The 15,469-nt window shown below is 37.5% G+C and overlaps 1 protein-coding gene and 1 long non-coding RNA gene across 3 annotated transcripts in view; one reads left to right on the top strand and one right to left on the bottom strand.

The window, feature by feature from the left end:
• igsf21a (immunoglobin superfamily, member 21a) overlaps positions 1-15,469 on the bottom strand; it is a 331,022-nt gene that overhangs the window by 119,284 nt on the left and 196,269 nt on the right. For both annotated transcript variants that reach the window (XM_052101058.1, XM_052101057.1), the window contains exon 3: positions 13,379-13,500. In XM_052101058.1, coding sequence (XP_051957018.1) covers positions 13,379-13,500 — 122 coding nt within the window. The remainder of the gene's footprint in view (positions 1-13,378; positions 13,501-15,469) is intronic.
• Positions 7,946-10,912, top strand: LOC127625706 (uncharacterized). Its single transcript, XR_007968341.1, has 4 exons — positions 7,946-7,991; positions 8,569-8,625; positions 8,887-9,027; positions 10,627-10,912. It is a non-coding gene; the product is annotated as an uncharacterized LOC127625706 (long non-coding RNA).

The raw sequence follows: 15,469 nt of genomic DNA, 5'->3' as shown, positions 1-15,469 counted from the left end.
ATTTATATGCGCTAACACATTTGTGTGAATCAAATTTAGAAGAGACAAGGAATTAAAATTTGCGCTGTCATACGTCTCATTTGACACCCTGCGTGAAGTTGAGTTTTCTTGGGAATTCAAGCTGTCATGTAAAACTGTGATGGGACCGGCAAATCACAAAAAAGCTGTTCACACAGGAAAAACATAATCTATTTATTATTCCAAATTCTAGAATAAAAAAGTTCTAAGCAGAACACTGGCAGTTTGAGGCTTAGACCAAGTATCATCACCACATTTCTAGTGTTTTAAATCAACTATATGGCCCAGCTGGTGATGAAACTTCCTTTTTAGTCAATATTCATTCATTTCAGTCTGTTTTACTCTAATTGAATTAGCGTGTAGTTGTAGTAGACAGAAATAACATTGTAGTTGACGATAATATACAATTGCACAAACTATCAGCAGATGTTGTCCTAAATTATTGAATGGCGATATTGGCACACACATATTGTAGCTGTGCACTTTTTAAGATACTGTGTTGTTCACACTTTAGAGACAGTAATTAATGTTCCATGTTTTAGTGTATTGAATTACGTGTGGCACATTGTTATTCACAACATGAGTAATGCGGTCTGACTAGCACGTAACTTAGTTCAATTTATCTTGTCCATTCACTTTATTGACTGTAAAGATTTATGTTGTATTGTTGTGTTTATGTTTTAAATATATAGGATGTTTTAGTGGGAAAAGTAAAGTTTTAGTTTAGTAAAATTTTCAGGTTATCAGTGTTAGTATATTGTTAAATAGATACTTTAGTTATATCAGGAAGACTCGCAGATTTGAGTAAAGTTTTAGATTACATTTATTTGATGAATATAAAAACAGAAATGTAAAGTCTCTATTTGGCGTAAGCCCCGCCTGGCAGTCCGAAGAAGTTGTACTCGGAACCATCAGATCCTGTTGGGGATAGGAGGCACAGAACCTAAACCTGTGCAGGACGGGACTCAACTGGTGGCGGTGGGGTGGTGGAGGTTGCCGTGTTGGCACACTGAAACAGCAATGTGATAGATTGTGAGCAGACTTATAAAGCAATGGTTTACATGTGATTGGCTAGGATTTACCTAGCTAATGGTGCGATGATGTACCGCTGTTAGTCTTTCAGCTAGAACTATGCTGCGCTTACATTTCCCGCATATTTCTTTTTCGTCTGTGGAACACAAAATAATATGACAGACTGACAGCCTCAGACACCGTTCACTTTCATATTAAGGAGAAAAAATGCAGTAAAAGGTGTCTAAGGTGTTTCAGCCTAGCATCTCCTTTCATGTTCCCTTCTGTGGATGAGTCATACTGGTTTGGAACAACATGATAGCATGCATAAATCATACAGTTATTGTTGTCTCCACATATTTTTGTCAACAGTATGTTTTAATCAAAATTGTTAAATTACTGTGATGATGGATCAGATTGCATGTCTTCTTAGGCCCACATTTTTTTACTTTCGAAATGCTCTCAATCCACACTGCCATTATCAAACGTTTTCAAGATGTTGTACGTCCACACTGAAACCTGTGAAAATTCTTAAATCCCATTACTGCACATGTGGAAAATTGCCAGCCATATATGGTCTGAAATGCAATTGTCCTCTAGTTCCGTGACCGGACAACAATTCCGAATAAACTTCCAGTCGCCTTCCCTTACAAAAATATTGAAAATAGCAATCGTGTAGACTTGCTGCAAATTTGCTGCCACTTGTTATTTTCATATGCAAATGGGCTTTTAATTCACTGTAAATGTTTGCCAGAAGTTTGCATCCCTTCCCCGGTAGAGGTGAACCTCCATCAAACGTTTGGCAACAATCGACAATTTGCCACAAGTGTACGGCAACCTTATTTGCATGTGAAAATTATCACTAGCGAATTTGAGGCAAGTTTGTGGCAAATTTGCCATGAACTTTCGATTTTCGAAAGGATTGTGAAATGTATATTTATCAGCGCTATAAATGCGAATAGCAAGCACAAAAACGGCACTACAACATGGGCTGTCATCTTATTGTTTTGGGTTACAGTAAATGGATCACATGACTGTGTTACATGACACCAAATACTACACATGACAACATAACTAGAACGTGAAGATGTGTTTTCAAATATATCCACTTGAGACAGTAGTTTTGAAAAGTTCAGTTTGCCACATCAGTGTCGACAAAAGGCCAAGACGTAGGGAAAAAGATGCATTTTCAAACAAAAATGTATTAGTGTGGACATGGCCTTTGTTGTCTTTGAGGAAATCAACGCACATTTGTCAGTCATTCCGTCAACCCTTTCTCTCCATTTTTTTTTAGAAACAAATCTTGCTTGTGCATTTATTTATAGGCATGTTACAGAGAGCTGATTCAGTGTGGCAGTGCTGCTGCTAATGTGGCTTTTTCCACTTTGGAATGAAAATGAGAGATAATACCTGTGAAATATACTGTCTTGTTGCTCTTGGTCTCCAACAGAATGCCTGTGTTTGAGACTACAAGGATAAGGTTTTATGTAGTGTGTATGCTTATGTGCCTTATGTGTATGTGTCAGAGAAAAAGAAAGATAGACAATGTGTGTGTGTGTGTGTGTGTGTGTGTGTGTGTGTGTGTGTGTGTGTGTGTGTGTGTGTGTGTGTGTGTATTTAGACTTGGGTGACTGCACAAGGAGTTTGACTGTTTATGCAGTTGCCGTCTTTCTTCCTGAGCATTATGTGAGACTGCAAGGTCAATACAGGTGATCCCTACCGCTGCTTATAGTGTGACAGTCAATTTACTTTCTGCTGGATAGAAGAGTTTGTTTTTGTGTGTGTGTTGGCTGTCCCACTTTTGAGCCAAAGCAAAATGGTAGTGAGCAGGCCCAGACATAATCTTCAGACTTTTTTTGCATGCTCTACGCTGCTTTGGTGGGGATATCTGGGGAATGGATATTGTGGTATGATGTGTTAAATGTGGTAACATTTGTTAAAAACTCCTGCAAGTACTACATTCTAAAGCCCCGTTCACACATGCAGTGACATTATTGCTTGTTGTTGCTAGTCCCTGTACCGTTTGTCAATAGTGTCCATTTCTACTGCTGTTGCTCTAACGTTATTGGTGGACTGTACATCACATTTAAGACATATTGCCTGTAAAACTAAGATATAATTAGAATTTGAACTACAGCAGTGCTCATTGCATCATATGATTAACAAGATAAACAATCTATCAATATACGAATCAAGCACACTCAGACTGCTGACAATTTCATTTCCACGCATAATTTTTTATTATATGCATGAATATGTTTACATACAAACTAATTTAGAATAGTGAATTTGCTTTAAATATTAACTTCTCCATTTTGTCGACAGCATTATCTCATGAGAGACGGATGACATGAGCTTCACGATAAACGTCCTCACTTTTATTGGTTGTTGCTTCCAAACGTCATTCCACATTTGAATAAAGTTACACTTTTCTCAACTTTCTAAAGCTGCTGGACACTGTCGCTGTCGCTTGTATGACCGGAAGTCACCAACTCTTGTTGAAAATGAATAAGATCAAGTTGCTTTGTCGATGCATGAGTGAACGACCTTATTTCAGTGGTTTAATTCAACTCAGAACGTTTTTAAATTGAAATTATTACTAGCAATTTATTTTGTAATTCCAGAAGTTTCTAAAACTGTATGTTCTTAGAAAAATAGTAGTTGTTACAAAGGATCTGTTGAATTAAAATAAGTAATATTATGTTGCTTTACATCTTTTAGCGTTTTTTTTTTTTTTTAGCATTTAATTTTTATTACAGCAATATTGTTTTTGCCATTATTAGTGCTGGCATAGAAACATTCAGTATAACTTCTGAGCATCTAAATTTTTACCAGCATTTGGTTTGTCAAGAAAGTTGTATGTTTTGGTGATGAGCAGAGGAGCTATTTCTCAGGCTTTCTTTGCCTTTCAGCTGAGCCTCAGGTAAGAGCGAACACTTGGGAAACACGTCTGTAAGTCGGCATGTGAAACACTAAAGCAGATGTTAGGAAAGGGAGATTAAAGATGATGCTTCCTGAATGAGCAACAAGAACATTTAAACTAAGTGCCCAAAAGAAAAGAATGTTTATGGGGTAAGTGGATGCAAATATCAGAAAGTACTGGATACCGAGGCAAAGTTTCCTAATTGGCACATGCTTTATTTAGAAAGTGTGAATCAATTCATGATACCAATCATATGCATCAGCATTCATTGGCTTTTAGGGGCTGTTTACATGGGAATGTGTTCCTGTGTTAAAAACAGCTAGAATGAGTGCAACAGAATTGAACAAATCAGGTTTAAAGGTTCAGTGTTAATCTTGTAAATGAAATTACTGAGGAAAAAATGTATGTTGACAAAGAGTTTTTTTTTTTTTTTTTAAGATGACACATCATGGCTATTGATTAAAAACATTACAATTGCATATATATATATATATATATATATATATATATATATATATATATATATATATATATATATATATATAATATATATAATATTTTATTATGTATTTCTAAAATTATCCTACCTTGGGACTTTTATTTTGAAATTGAGTGGAGGGAAGACATGAGGCATTAATGTTGCTTTTATGTGCTAGCATAATTATCCTACTTCCCACTTAAGTAATAATAACGAGAACGTCACATCAAAGTGCTTTGTTGTCGGAAAGTACAGAAAACATGTAGGACAACAGGTTTATTCCAGCATATTTCTTGGGGAACTCTTATTTTGAAACTGTTACTCAGGCAGCTTGCTGACAATAATGGTATTTTGGTCAAAACATTCTATATTCTTGGTGTAAAAATGTACATAATGCATCAAATGTTTGCTGGTATTCATAAATGTATATGACTGAAATGGCAAGCACTAACAATTAGCTGTGTTTAGAAAAACAAAATATAAAACCATACTGGAGTACAGAAACCATACTCTTCTCTGCCATGTTGAAAGCTTATGTCTCATCCCAAATTGGAAAAATTATCTCAGTGTTTCCTAGACACATTACAAATTGAGGGGTCGTTCATGTGCTTCTTCCAAGGAGGAAACGTAATTATGATAGCACGTGAGAGCAGCGTTAAACATGAAAACAGTTTTGCCTTGGAAAAATATTTGCAATATCTTAAGTAATTTACAATTTTATTTAAATATAATTGATTTTGCATTGATAATTTGATGATTATGACTGATTTCATTGACTTGAAATGTGGATCTTGAAATCAGCATTGGATGAAAGACAATATTTGAATATATACAAGGAAAGTTAAAGGTGCAGTATAAGTATTGATGTGATTCCATCACAACTGGCATTTTGATATTTTCTGTTAAATCAAGTTACGTTACACTAATGAATGGAGCTTTTTTGCATTATCTTGAACGTTGTCTAGCATTCATTTCATGTGTTATTGCAGTTTAGCTAAAAATACACAGATCAATCCTTATGGCACTATATTTCACATGCTTTGAAGTTATGTAAGCTTACCTGTCCAATCCCAGATAGCAGACGGATGTGGGCCACTTCAGGCAATGATGCGGCACTGCAGGCCTTCTTATGGCCCGGACCAAATGTATCTGAGCCTGAAGTGGCCCATATGTAAAATGGCAAATATGGCCCAAATATTTTAAATCACATGTGGGCCTTTTTAGGCAAAGATGCGGCACTCATGGCAATGTGTAATCTGAATGTGAGCCTAAAGTGGCCCATATGATAGATAAAGAATATGGCCCAAATGTCACAAACCAAATGTGGGCCACCTATGGCAAAAACGTGGCACAATCGACAATGACTAATCTGAATGTAAACCAAATATGGCCCACATATGTTGCAGCAAATGTGGCCCAGTTATCTTAAAACATATCTGGGCCAGTTTTGGCAAAGATATGGCACAGTCGCACTGGCTCATCTGGATGTGAGCCAAAAGTGGCCCACATATAATGCAGCAAATGTGGCCCAGTTATCTTAAAACATATCTGGGCCAGTTTTGGCAAAGATATGGCACAGTCGCACTGGCTCATCTGGATGTGAGCCAAAAGTGGCCCACATGTGTTCAGCAAATGTGGCCCAGTTATCTTAAAACATATCTGGGCCAGTTTTGGCAAAGATATGGCTCAGTCAGCACTGTCTCATCTGGATGTGAGCCAAAAGTGGCCCACATATGTTGCAGCAAATGTGGCCCAGTTACCTTAAAACATATCTGGGCCAGTTTTGGCAAAGATATGGCACAGTCGCACTGGCTCATCTTGATGTGAGCCAAAAGTGGCCCACATATAATGCTGCAAATGTGGCCCAGTTATCTTAAAACATATCTGGGCCAGTTTTGGCAAAGATGTGGCTTAGTGGCACCGGCTCATCTGGATGTGAGCCAAAAGTGGCCCACATATAATGCTGCAAATGTGGCCCAGTTATCTTAAAATGTATCTGGGCCACTTTTGGTAAAGTAAGCACTGGCTCATCTAGGTGTGAGCCGAAAGTGGCCCCCATTGAGGACATTTCATTTTGAATTTAACAATACTATTACAACATTATTTTCCTGTTATCACTGTAAAGCTGCTTTGAAACAATTTGTATTGTAAAAAGCGCTATATGAATAAGGGTGACTTGACTTGACTATGACATGGCAAATATGGCCCTAATTCATAACAATTTGGGCCACGTTTGGGAAATATACGGCACAGTCAGCATGGCTAATCAGGGTGTAAGCCTAACTTGGCCCACATTCGACATGGCAAATGCCCCAAAACAATTAAAACCTACGGGGTAAGTCCATTTCTGGCTTGGATGCAACACTTCTGACAATGGCTTAGCTTAAAAAGGACAGAGTTTGAAACTGTAATAGACTGAATATTTTTTAAGACATTTATTTTTAAACATTTAACAATACATTTTGGTATGGCTGCAGCAGACACTTAGGCTGGATGTGAGGCTACATGTACTTACATCTATAGCCTATGCTATTGCTGAAATATGTTCTGTAGTTTCTAGAAAAGTTCAAGTGTCTAAACTTATGAAAAGTGTTTATGGTTTTGGGATGTGCAAGAAGATACTTTAGTTGCTGTTTGTGCAAAGCTTGGGGCACAGTGATTATGCCAAGTACAAGTTCCTGTATCAACATATGTTGTTGATCTTGGAACAACATTCCTGTCCATAAAAATAGCCCTACCCCTAAACCTACCCCTAAACCTACAATCAGAGGGAAATTATCTGATCTAGAAACATGGTTTAACTGCAAACTTCAAAACTAATTGGTCGATTTGAATGCTGTTCCAGGATCAACAAAGATGTTGAGCCAGGAACATGTAGCCTTGAAACCTTGCTTGCTTGCTGTGTCATCTAACTTCTATAGCAGACCCGGACAAACTTCCAATGGGGCCTCAGGATGACTTAAAATGATGACAAAACTAAAACCACCAAAAATCAAGATATTTCTTATTATTTGGCTATTTTTATAACAAATGTACAGGATTTGTTGTGGAAAATATAAGGGGACATTGAAGTCAAAAAGGTTGCGATTCACTGTTCAGTCAAGTGACCCCACAAAGGGTAATATTTTAAACCCCCTTAAAATATTTAAATACATTTCTTACATTTCTGGCTAAATATAATTTACATTTATACAACTGTCATCTTTAGGCTATAAATAATCTTTCTTAGATTAAAAAATGATAATACTAATAGAATAAATGTACGAAAAATCAGCAGAAGCTGAGAAAATATTATTATTTTGATATGAACTTTTTCACCCCTCTGCATTCATGACAAAATTTTCCACTTTTTCTTCTTCAGCTTACTATATTCGAAATAAGATCTCTATTTTGTTTAAATAATATATTTACTGCATTTGTAGTCGTCTGTGAAAAAAAATCTAACTGACGATTTTCCTGTTCGCGCACTTTAAATTTAAACGTAGCCGGAAAAAGGCGCTCAAAACCACAACGTCAGAAGATTGTCAGTTGAAGGGAGGACGGATACTGCATAAAGTCAAGGTAAGATATAATCGATAAATGTTTCTTTTTGTTAGCGATTGCTTTGTTATATCTAGTTGGAGTCCGCATGCTGTGTGATATATAGAGTTGATGGAATAATTTATATTCGAAGTTACATTATTTTGGCAGTTCAACTCTAAGCTAGATCTATGTTGTCACGAATGCGAAATGAACAAGTATCGATTGCGCTGCGCGCCATTAGGCTACATTTAGATTTGCTCATGTTGCTCCCTAAAACTCTTGTCTCCCAACCATCAGTTCTGCATGGTGAAATCATTTAACTCATGTCTTATTTTGGCACAACAATTAAAAAGTAAATATAATATAGTGTACTGTAATTTGACATTCATGTTTATACATTGGCCATAATACTGAACTACTTGTTTTACTTGTTATGTAATATATTTTTTATTTGTAGCAAGTTTGTTCAGGGATTATTCTGTTTCACATTTTTATTATACAGGAATTATAGAATTATTTAGCATGCATTAGCCTATGTTTTTTTTTTTTGTCATGTACTGTTTTGAGTCAGGATGTTTTTCACCTTAATAACATGTGTCAATGTGATTTGCTACAGAAAACTGCTGGTGGGAATAAAATAGCCTACAGTTTAAAATTCAGTGTCACCATTAAGGTAAGCTGCTAATACATTTCATGCTGTGGTACAAAATAAAAAAGTATCAATGTAAAATGCTCACCTGGTTATTGGCTGTACTGCATGTAATTGTAGGTGTAATTACTGTGTCATGGAGAGAGAAAAGTGGAATATCACTCACAGCAATTTAAGGAAAAGTGCTGTTAAAAGAGTCACCCAGCTTGTGTTCCCTAACTGTGTTCTAAGATTTTAAAAGTTGTGTAATCCATCCTTGCATTTACAATGTTATATTTTTTTTAGGAACTGTCAGAAACAACAGACTGACAGCTGAGGCCACCGATCAAGAGATCGAATCATTTATTAAAAAATGGCTTCATCTTTCAAGTGACCGAGACGGAGGGAGAAGAGAAAGAGAGAATCGGAGGAGGGTCCAAGACACCTGTAAGTCAGTTACATTGTGTTTTTACTATACGTGTATAATACCATGGTGTGTCTGAATACTTGATTTTGATTGGCTGCAAGGTGTGCATTAAAACATTTGAAACACTTTACAAGATAGCATTAGTTAACATGCCGCAAGGCTAGAAAGCTCTTGGCTGTTCTAGAAAGGAGACTGATCCAATGCAGCAAAGATATTTAAAGGCTAACATAGCCTATTGGCTATGTTGTATCCCCAGAATTCCGATCGGCGCACAGGCACAAAAATAAATACTGTGCAATTGTATAATTTCGTTTTGAATTTTGCTTAAAAGTAGACATTTCAAGCTTTCTATTTATTTCTCATGTCTGTGAAGCAAGTAGCCTATACGCTGAGTTTCGGTTCATTTATGAGACGAGCTCCAGTTCACGAGCAATGCAAGAGATCGCACTGGCGCCTCCATGTCCTGATTATATCTGCTGTATTTGCTTCTTATTTATTAATTGCAGGCAATTGGTTGATGAAACAGTGATTAAAATTAAGATACAATTTATACAAAACGAAATTCAATTTAAAGAAAGGCTTTCTACAAAACAAAACGTAATAAAGTGGTCAAAATCATGTCTGATCATCTTATGATCCTATCTTACTCATGCTGTTCACTTTTCATATAATCAACATAGATTAAATAAAAAGATAACATTATATTATGTAAACATAAATATGGAATATAATTTTAGTAATTAAGACATGTTGGAAAAAGTGTTTATCTTTCATTTCCAATGTGAACATCATAATGTATTCTCCTGAAAATTATGTATTGTCAAATGTATACTGAATGTAAACTCTTAGGAATTTAACATTCAATGCGAATGTATCTGAGAATATTCTTAAATAAGGAAATCTATTCGGTGATTGGTCCATGCCAAATTACTGCCTGATGAAAATTTGACTATTTCAAATGTGCTTGTTTTTTTCCAGATGTAGGTAACAATATTTAAAGCCTGTCTACAAAAACGACCTTTGGTGTGTGCTCTGGTGTGTGTGCAAATGTATGTGGGGGGTGGGATGTTTACCGCTATTCCGCGGGAATTTCTTTCTTTTCAGCCGCGGTTAAAAAAAATCCATACCGTCCCTGCCCTACTGTAACATTAAAAAAGCTTAATAAATAATGTAGTTCATTTACTAGTTAATAAATAAACTAATGTTAACAAATAAGACCTTGTAGTGTTACCAAACCGTTTAATGCACTGATAGTTCCAGTCCATTTATTCACCATTCAATATTAATGTGCTGCTTTCATTAAAGCACAGAGACAGCTGTTTTTAAAGTTTTTAAAACTTGCAGCTTCACTATTAGTAAAAAGACGATGCACAGACGCAGGTAATTCCTGAATGCATCTCTCACTACAGTGCCTAGCTTTTTTTGTTTTGTGTTATTTATTTATTTATTTCTTTTTTATATAGAGTTTTTTATTTAATTTGGCTTCTGAATAGTTGTGTGTGTGTGTGTGTGTGTGTGTGTGTGTGTGTGTGTGTGTGTGTTTTGTACTTAAACACTATTGTATAATCAGCGTTCTGTTACTGAGTCAACAGTTTTTTTCATTTGTGTATCCAATAAAGGCTTGCAAGATTGCCATGACGCAGATGGGCCCAGTAAAGGAGGTCAAATTCTATAATTTTGGATGGTTCCATTTGCCAAGGTTTTGTAGTGTGTTCACTTCTGCGTTGTCTGTTTGTTTTTTTGGATGACCAAAGCTACTGGAAATATGTTTTGTTTTTATTTAGTTTCTACAATGCTTTCTATGCACATATTTTGTGTTTGTTTATTATTGTTTTTTTTTTTTTTTTAATTGGTTTCCAGTTTTGAAAATGTAAACTTGCAGTGGGTTGTTCTTTGGCAATATTAATAAATTATGCAAATGTTTTCAGAAATGTGTTTAGATCATTTGTTGTAACTTATCTTAGCATAAAGAGGGGCCATTTCTCTTTACTGTATGTTGTTGATGCAGTTCACTTAGTGTCAGCCACTGAGCTTTCCATAGTTTTAATGGCACAGCATGCGCGCACGCACACACACACACACACACACACAGAGTTATGGTTTATTTAGTTAATTCTTGGCTAACATGTGGCTAAACAAATGGCCTGCTTGTGGACCAGATCTGGCAAACAGGTGTGCACTGCAAAAGTGCCACCTTTCCATGCTGCATGTGGCCCACATGAGGAATGTTGGGAAAGACCAGGGTTTGTATAATCAACTGTGGCCAGGTGTGGTTTATTTGGTTTGTTGTGGCATTGCTAAGGCTTTCTTGAGGCCCAAATGTGGAAAACAGGACCGGGTTGCACAATTGCCAACATTCCATGTGTCATGTGGGCCAGAGTGAGTTGTCAGATCTGGGCCAGAATTGAAATGAACTGTGGCACAGATTTGGGCCAGTTCTACCTTATTTGTTTTGTTCTCGGCTGACATGCGGCATTGCTGTGGCTTAATTGTGGCCCAAATCTGGCAAACAGGAGCGGACCGCCCAAGTGCCATCATTCCACGCAGTATGTGGGCCAGATGAAAGTGTCAAGTGTGGGCCAGATCTGGGCAACAACAATTTTGCTATCTGGGATAAGAAGAATGCCAATTCTGAGTCGGTTTTAATCCCCAAAACCAAATGAAGTTCCCTCCAGGAATCAAATGCCCTGCCGATGTTCACTCTAGTTTTTGCTCGACAACGATCACGTTTCTGCTTAACCAGACAGGATTCAGTAGATACATTTATTTATTTTTTTGGCTTACTCTGAGCTGGTGTAGGAGTCGGTGTTGTGCTGGGAGCCGGACATTTGCTGGATTCCATCTCTAAGATAACATTACCTAGTGTTGCAGTATGTTGTCGCTGTTGAATAGCAGAAGAGAGGCTACAGTCTGAGTCAAGGCTCTCGGGAGCGTGCATAAACGTCACATCCTTTGGATTTTCCCGGCAAACGCGACCTGCTCCCTTTGCATGAAGATCAGCCTACAGGCTTTAATAGGAACCTAGGAAGTCTGGGAGGGCTAATAAGTTGCGTTACAAGCTGTTCACACATTAGCAAAAGGTTTTTAAATTAAATTAATTTAAAAACCATTTAAATTCATTTATGGTAGCCTAGAACTTAGCCTAAAATAGCATAACGCAGAAGTCCCATAAATACATGGGCGGTACACCAGCGAGAAGACAAGAGTCTGTCTTTTTTTTATGGATGTCAATAGAGGAGATGCTTCATTATGCTGAATAAACTGCTTTTGTGAGGAAACAGCTCATCATTTAATGGATTGACCACCAGCCTGCTAATCTTAATCATGTTTTACACTAAACAATCCTTTTGGAATGAACTAAAATTGCTGTTTTATAAGAGAAGACACTGACAATTGTGCAACAGGTGTTTACGGCTCTCCCCATTAATTTGTATGGCATCTGCAAATGTATTTTGTCAGTTTACGCTCTCCCCATTAATTTGTATGGCATCTGCAAATGTATTTTTTTAACACCATTCTAGAGTAAACTCTAGAGACTGTTGTATGTGAAAATCCCAGCAGTTCAGCAGTTACACAAATACTCAAACCAGCCCTTCTGGCACCAACAATCATGCTACAGTCCAAATCACTGAGATCGCATATTTTTCCCCATTCTGATGGTTGATGTGAGCATTAACTGAAGCTCCTGACCCGTATCTGCATGATTTTATGTATTGCAGTGCTGCCACACGATTGGCTGATTAGATAATCGCATGAATAAGTGTTGTGTACAGGTGTTCCTAAGAAAGGGCTCAGTTAGTGTACATTATTTTGCACAAACAATGAAGCGAATGAACAGGTAAACTAGAACTCAGTTACATTTGTAAGAATGCGTATCTTGTGTTGTGAATATGCTGTTTCCGTAAAAACGCGTTACATGTAATTCAATACTCTCAATTGTCTAAAACAAAGTATGACCAAAAAAAAAAAAAAACTGTATAAAAATTAGCATTGTATAGGCACATTAACTCCAATGCACCATTGCTAATGTATACATTCAATAAACTTGAGATGTTTACCCCATTCCCAAGTTAATCTGTGCAGTGCTGCATTAAAAGTTAAACCATTTCTGATTTGACAATGCATTTTAAAAACATGTTGTTCGACGATGAACATAGACTTAGCACAATGGCAAAACATGTTCTTCTGTCCAAATATAGTCTATGTTCTGTGTCCCAGTAGGCATTTCTCTTTATAGTAGTGTAGAAATAGGACAAGACATTATGTGGAGAACAAGGAGGGGAACCGGAACATTATCATATTTACACAAATATTTAAAATCAAATTATGAACGTGTCAAATGATTAACTATTAAGGATTAACAGCTCTTACCGGACTGTCGACTGATATACCAGGTCCTCCCGTCGGCGGTAATCCTCCATATGGGAGTAATTGGTATTGAACATAGCATCGTATGTAAAAATCTTCTGCTTAATAGTGCCCCCGTCAGTAACCTGTTAAGAAATAAGAATAAAACATTAATAAATAGATATGTCTTTAAATTAAGTGGATATATTCCATAGACACATATACATAAATAATGAGAGGAGAGAGGCAGTACAAGAGCACAATGCCCACAGGCAAAGTTAGTCCTAGTGCTTAAAATTATCCCATTGATCCGTTTAAAGTTATTATTGTTTTATTAAGAGCCTGTGAAGATATGAATTCAAATTAGCTCTGAGAAACCTGCCGAGCATGATGAAATCAGCAAGACACTTACTTTTGTGGCATTAGGAATTTAGTGTGCTATAGGGCAGCGAGCTAACAATGACTGACATTTTTGCTGCATATTGTTGGTCTGCGGTGCAGGAAAGGTAATGAAATGTGAAGAGATATTGTAGAGGTGAAGGATATTCAAAGCACCATTGGCTCATTTTGCATCTTTTTTTCCCTCCCTGACGTTCTCTGCAAATGATGGAGCGCTGTTCTTTTGCGTTAATATCCACAGGGGAGAGGAAGTTCCTTAACATTTGAATGGCTGCGATTTCTCTTCAGAGCACAAAGAGGGGTGACAGATTTTAATGGAAGTGTTTATGCCTGCTTTGAAGCGGGGGAATTGTTGGCGGGACAGGTGTCTTTCTTCCTTGCTATCTGGAGCCTCTTAATCTTGTCCCCTGGTGCTGTAAATCAGTCCTAGGTGAATTTGCAATTGGTTTTCCGAACACCAACGCCACTAGGACAATGTTATATTGGTTGGATTTCATCAAACAATTAATGCTGCCCTCGCAAATAGATGCAGGGCAGCCTCAATAGCCCCTAAGAATCTAGAAATTCACTTAATGCCTGCAGCCACTACAGGGCACGATGAGTCATATTGTGCTGAAATTCTGTTTAGAAAGTAATTATGGCCGCAATAAATACGGGGTCAAAACAATTCAAGAGCATGAGATAATGTTATGTAATACATATCTGTTGATGTATATGCTATTTCAATGCAATTGTCATAATTTGATATATATATTTTTTAATATACCCAAAGCAGCGGGTTTAGGGGGAATATGAAGAAGAAATAGGAAGCACTCTACTAATCTAAAAACTGCCTGGTTCCAGCAGTAAAAATACCATTCATTTTCTCTATAGGAGAATTGACCTTTAGCAATAACTTATAACGTTTAAAGACAGACCTACCGTGAGCTCTGAGGTTATTAATCGATGGTATATGCTTCTGTTGAAGCCATCAGTCCGCCTCATTTAATCTTCTTTTTAAAAAAAAGTGTTTACTTGGGGAATTTCTGGTGATAAACTACACTGTCCATGATCCTAGGGAAAAATACACCAATCAGAGAACTGTGTTCACCAAAAGAGCTCTGAAGCGACCGCTAACTCGCATGACGCACTGTGAATGGCACACTCGTGCCAAACGACTACTGAATATTTTGGGGAAAAAAATACTTATAATCAACGACTAATGGACTGGTGTAGAGCCAACAACCTGTCTCTGAATGTGGACCAAACAAAAGAGATGGTTGTTGACTTTAGGAGAGCACAGAGTGACCGCTCTCTGCTGAAAATCGACGGCTCCTCTGTGGAGATCGTCAAGAGCACCAAATTCCTTGGTGTTCACCTGGCAGAGACCCTCACCTGGTCCCTCAACACCAGCTCTATTACCAAGAAAGCCCAGCAGCATCTCTACTTTCTTCGAAGGCTGAGGAAAGCACATCTCCCACCCCCCATCCTCACTACATTCTATAGAGGGACTATTGAGAGCATCCTGAGCAGCTGCATCACTGCCTAGTTTGGGACTTGGGACATGCACCGTGAGGACAGCTGAGAAGATCATCGGGGTCTCTCTTCCCTCCATAAAAGACATTTACACCAAACACTGCATCTGCTAAGCAACCAGCATTTTGGATGACCCCACACACCCCTCACACAAACTCTTCACCCTCCTGCTGTCTGGCAAGAGGTACTGAAGCAATCGGG

This window comes from Xyrauchen texanus, chromosome 32, assembly GCF_025860055.1.
Source record: "Xyrauchen texanus isolate HMW12.3.18 chromosome 32, RBS_HiC_50CHRs, whole genome shotgun sequence".
NCBI classification, from domain to species: domain Eukaryota; kingdom Metazoa; phylum Chordata; class Actinopteri; order Cypriniformes; family Catostomidae; genus Xyrauchen; species Xyrauchen texanus.
This window is presented reverse-complemented; position numbering and strand designations above follow the sequence as displayed.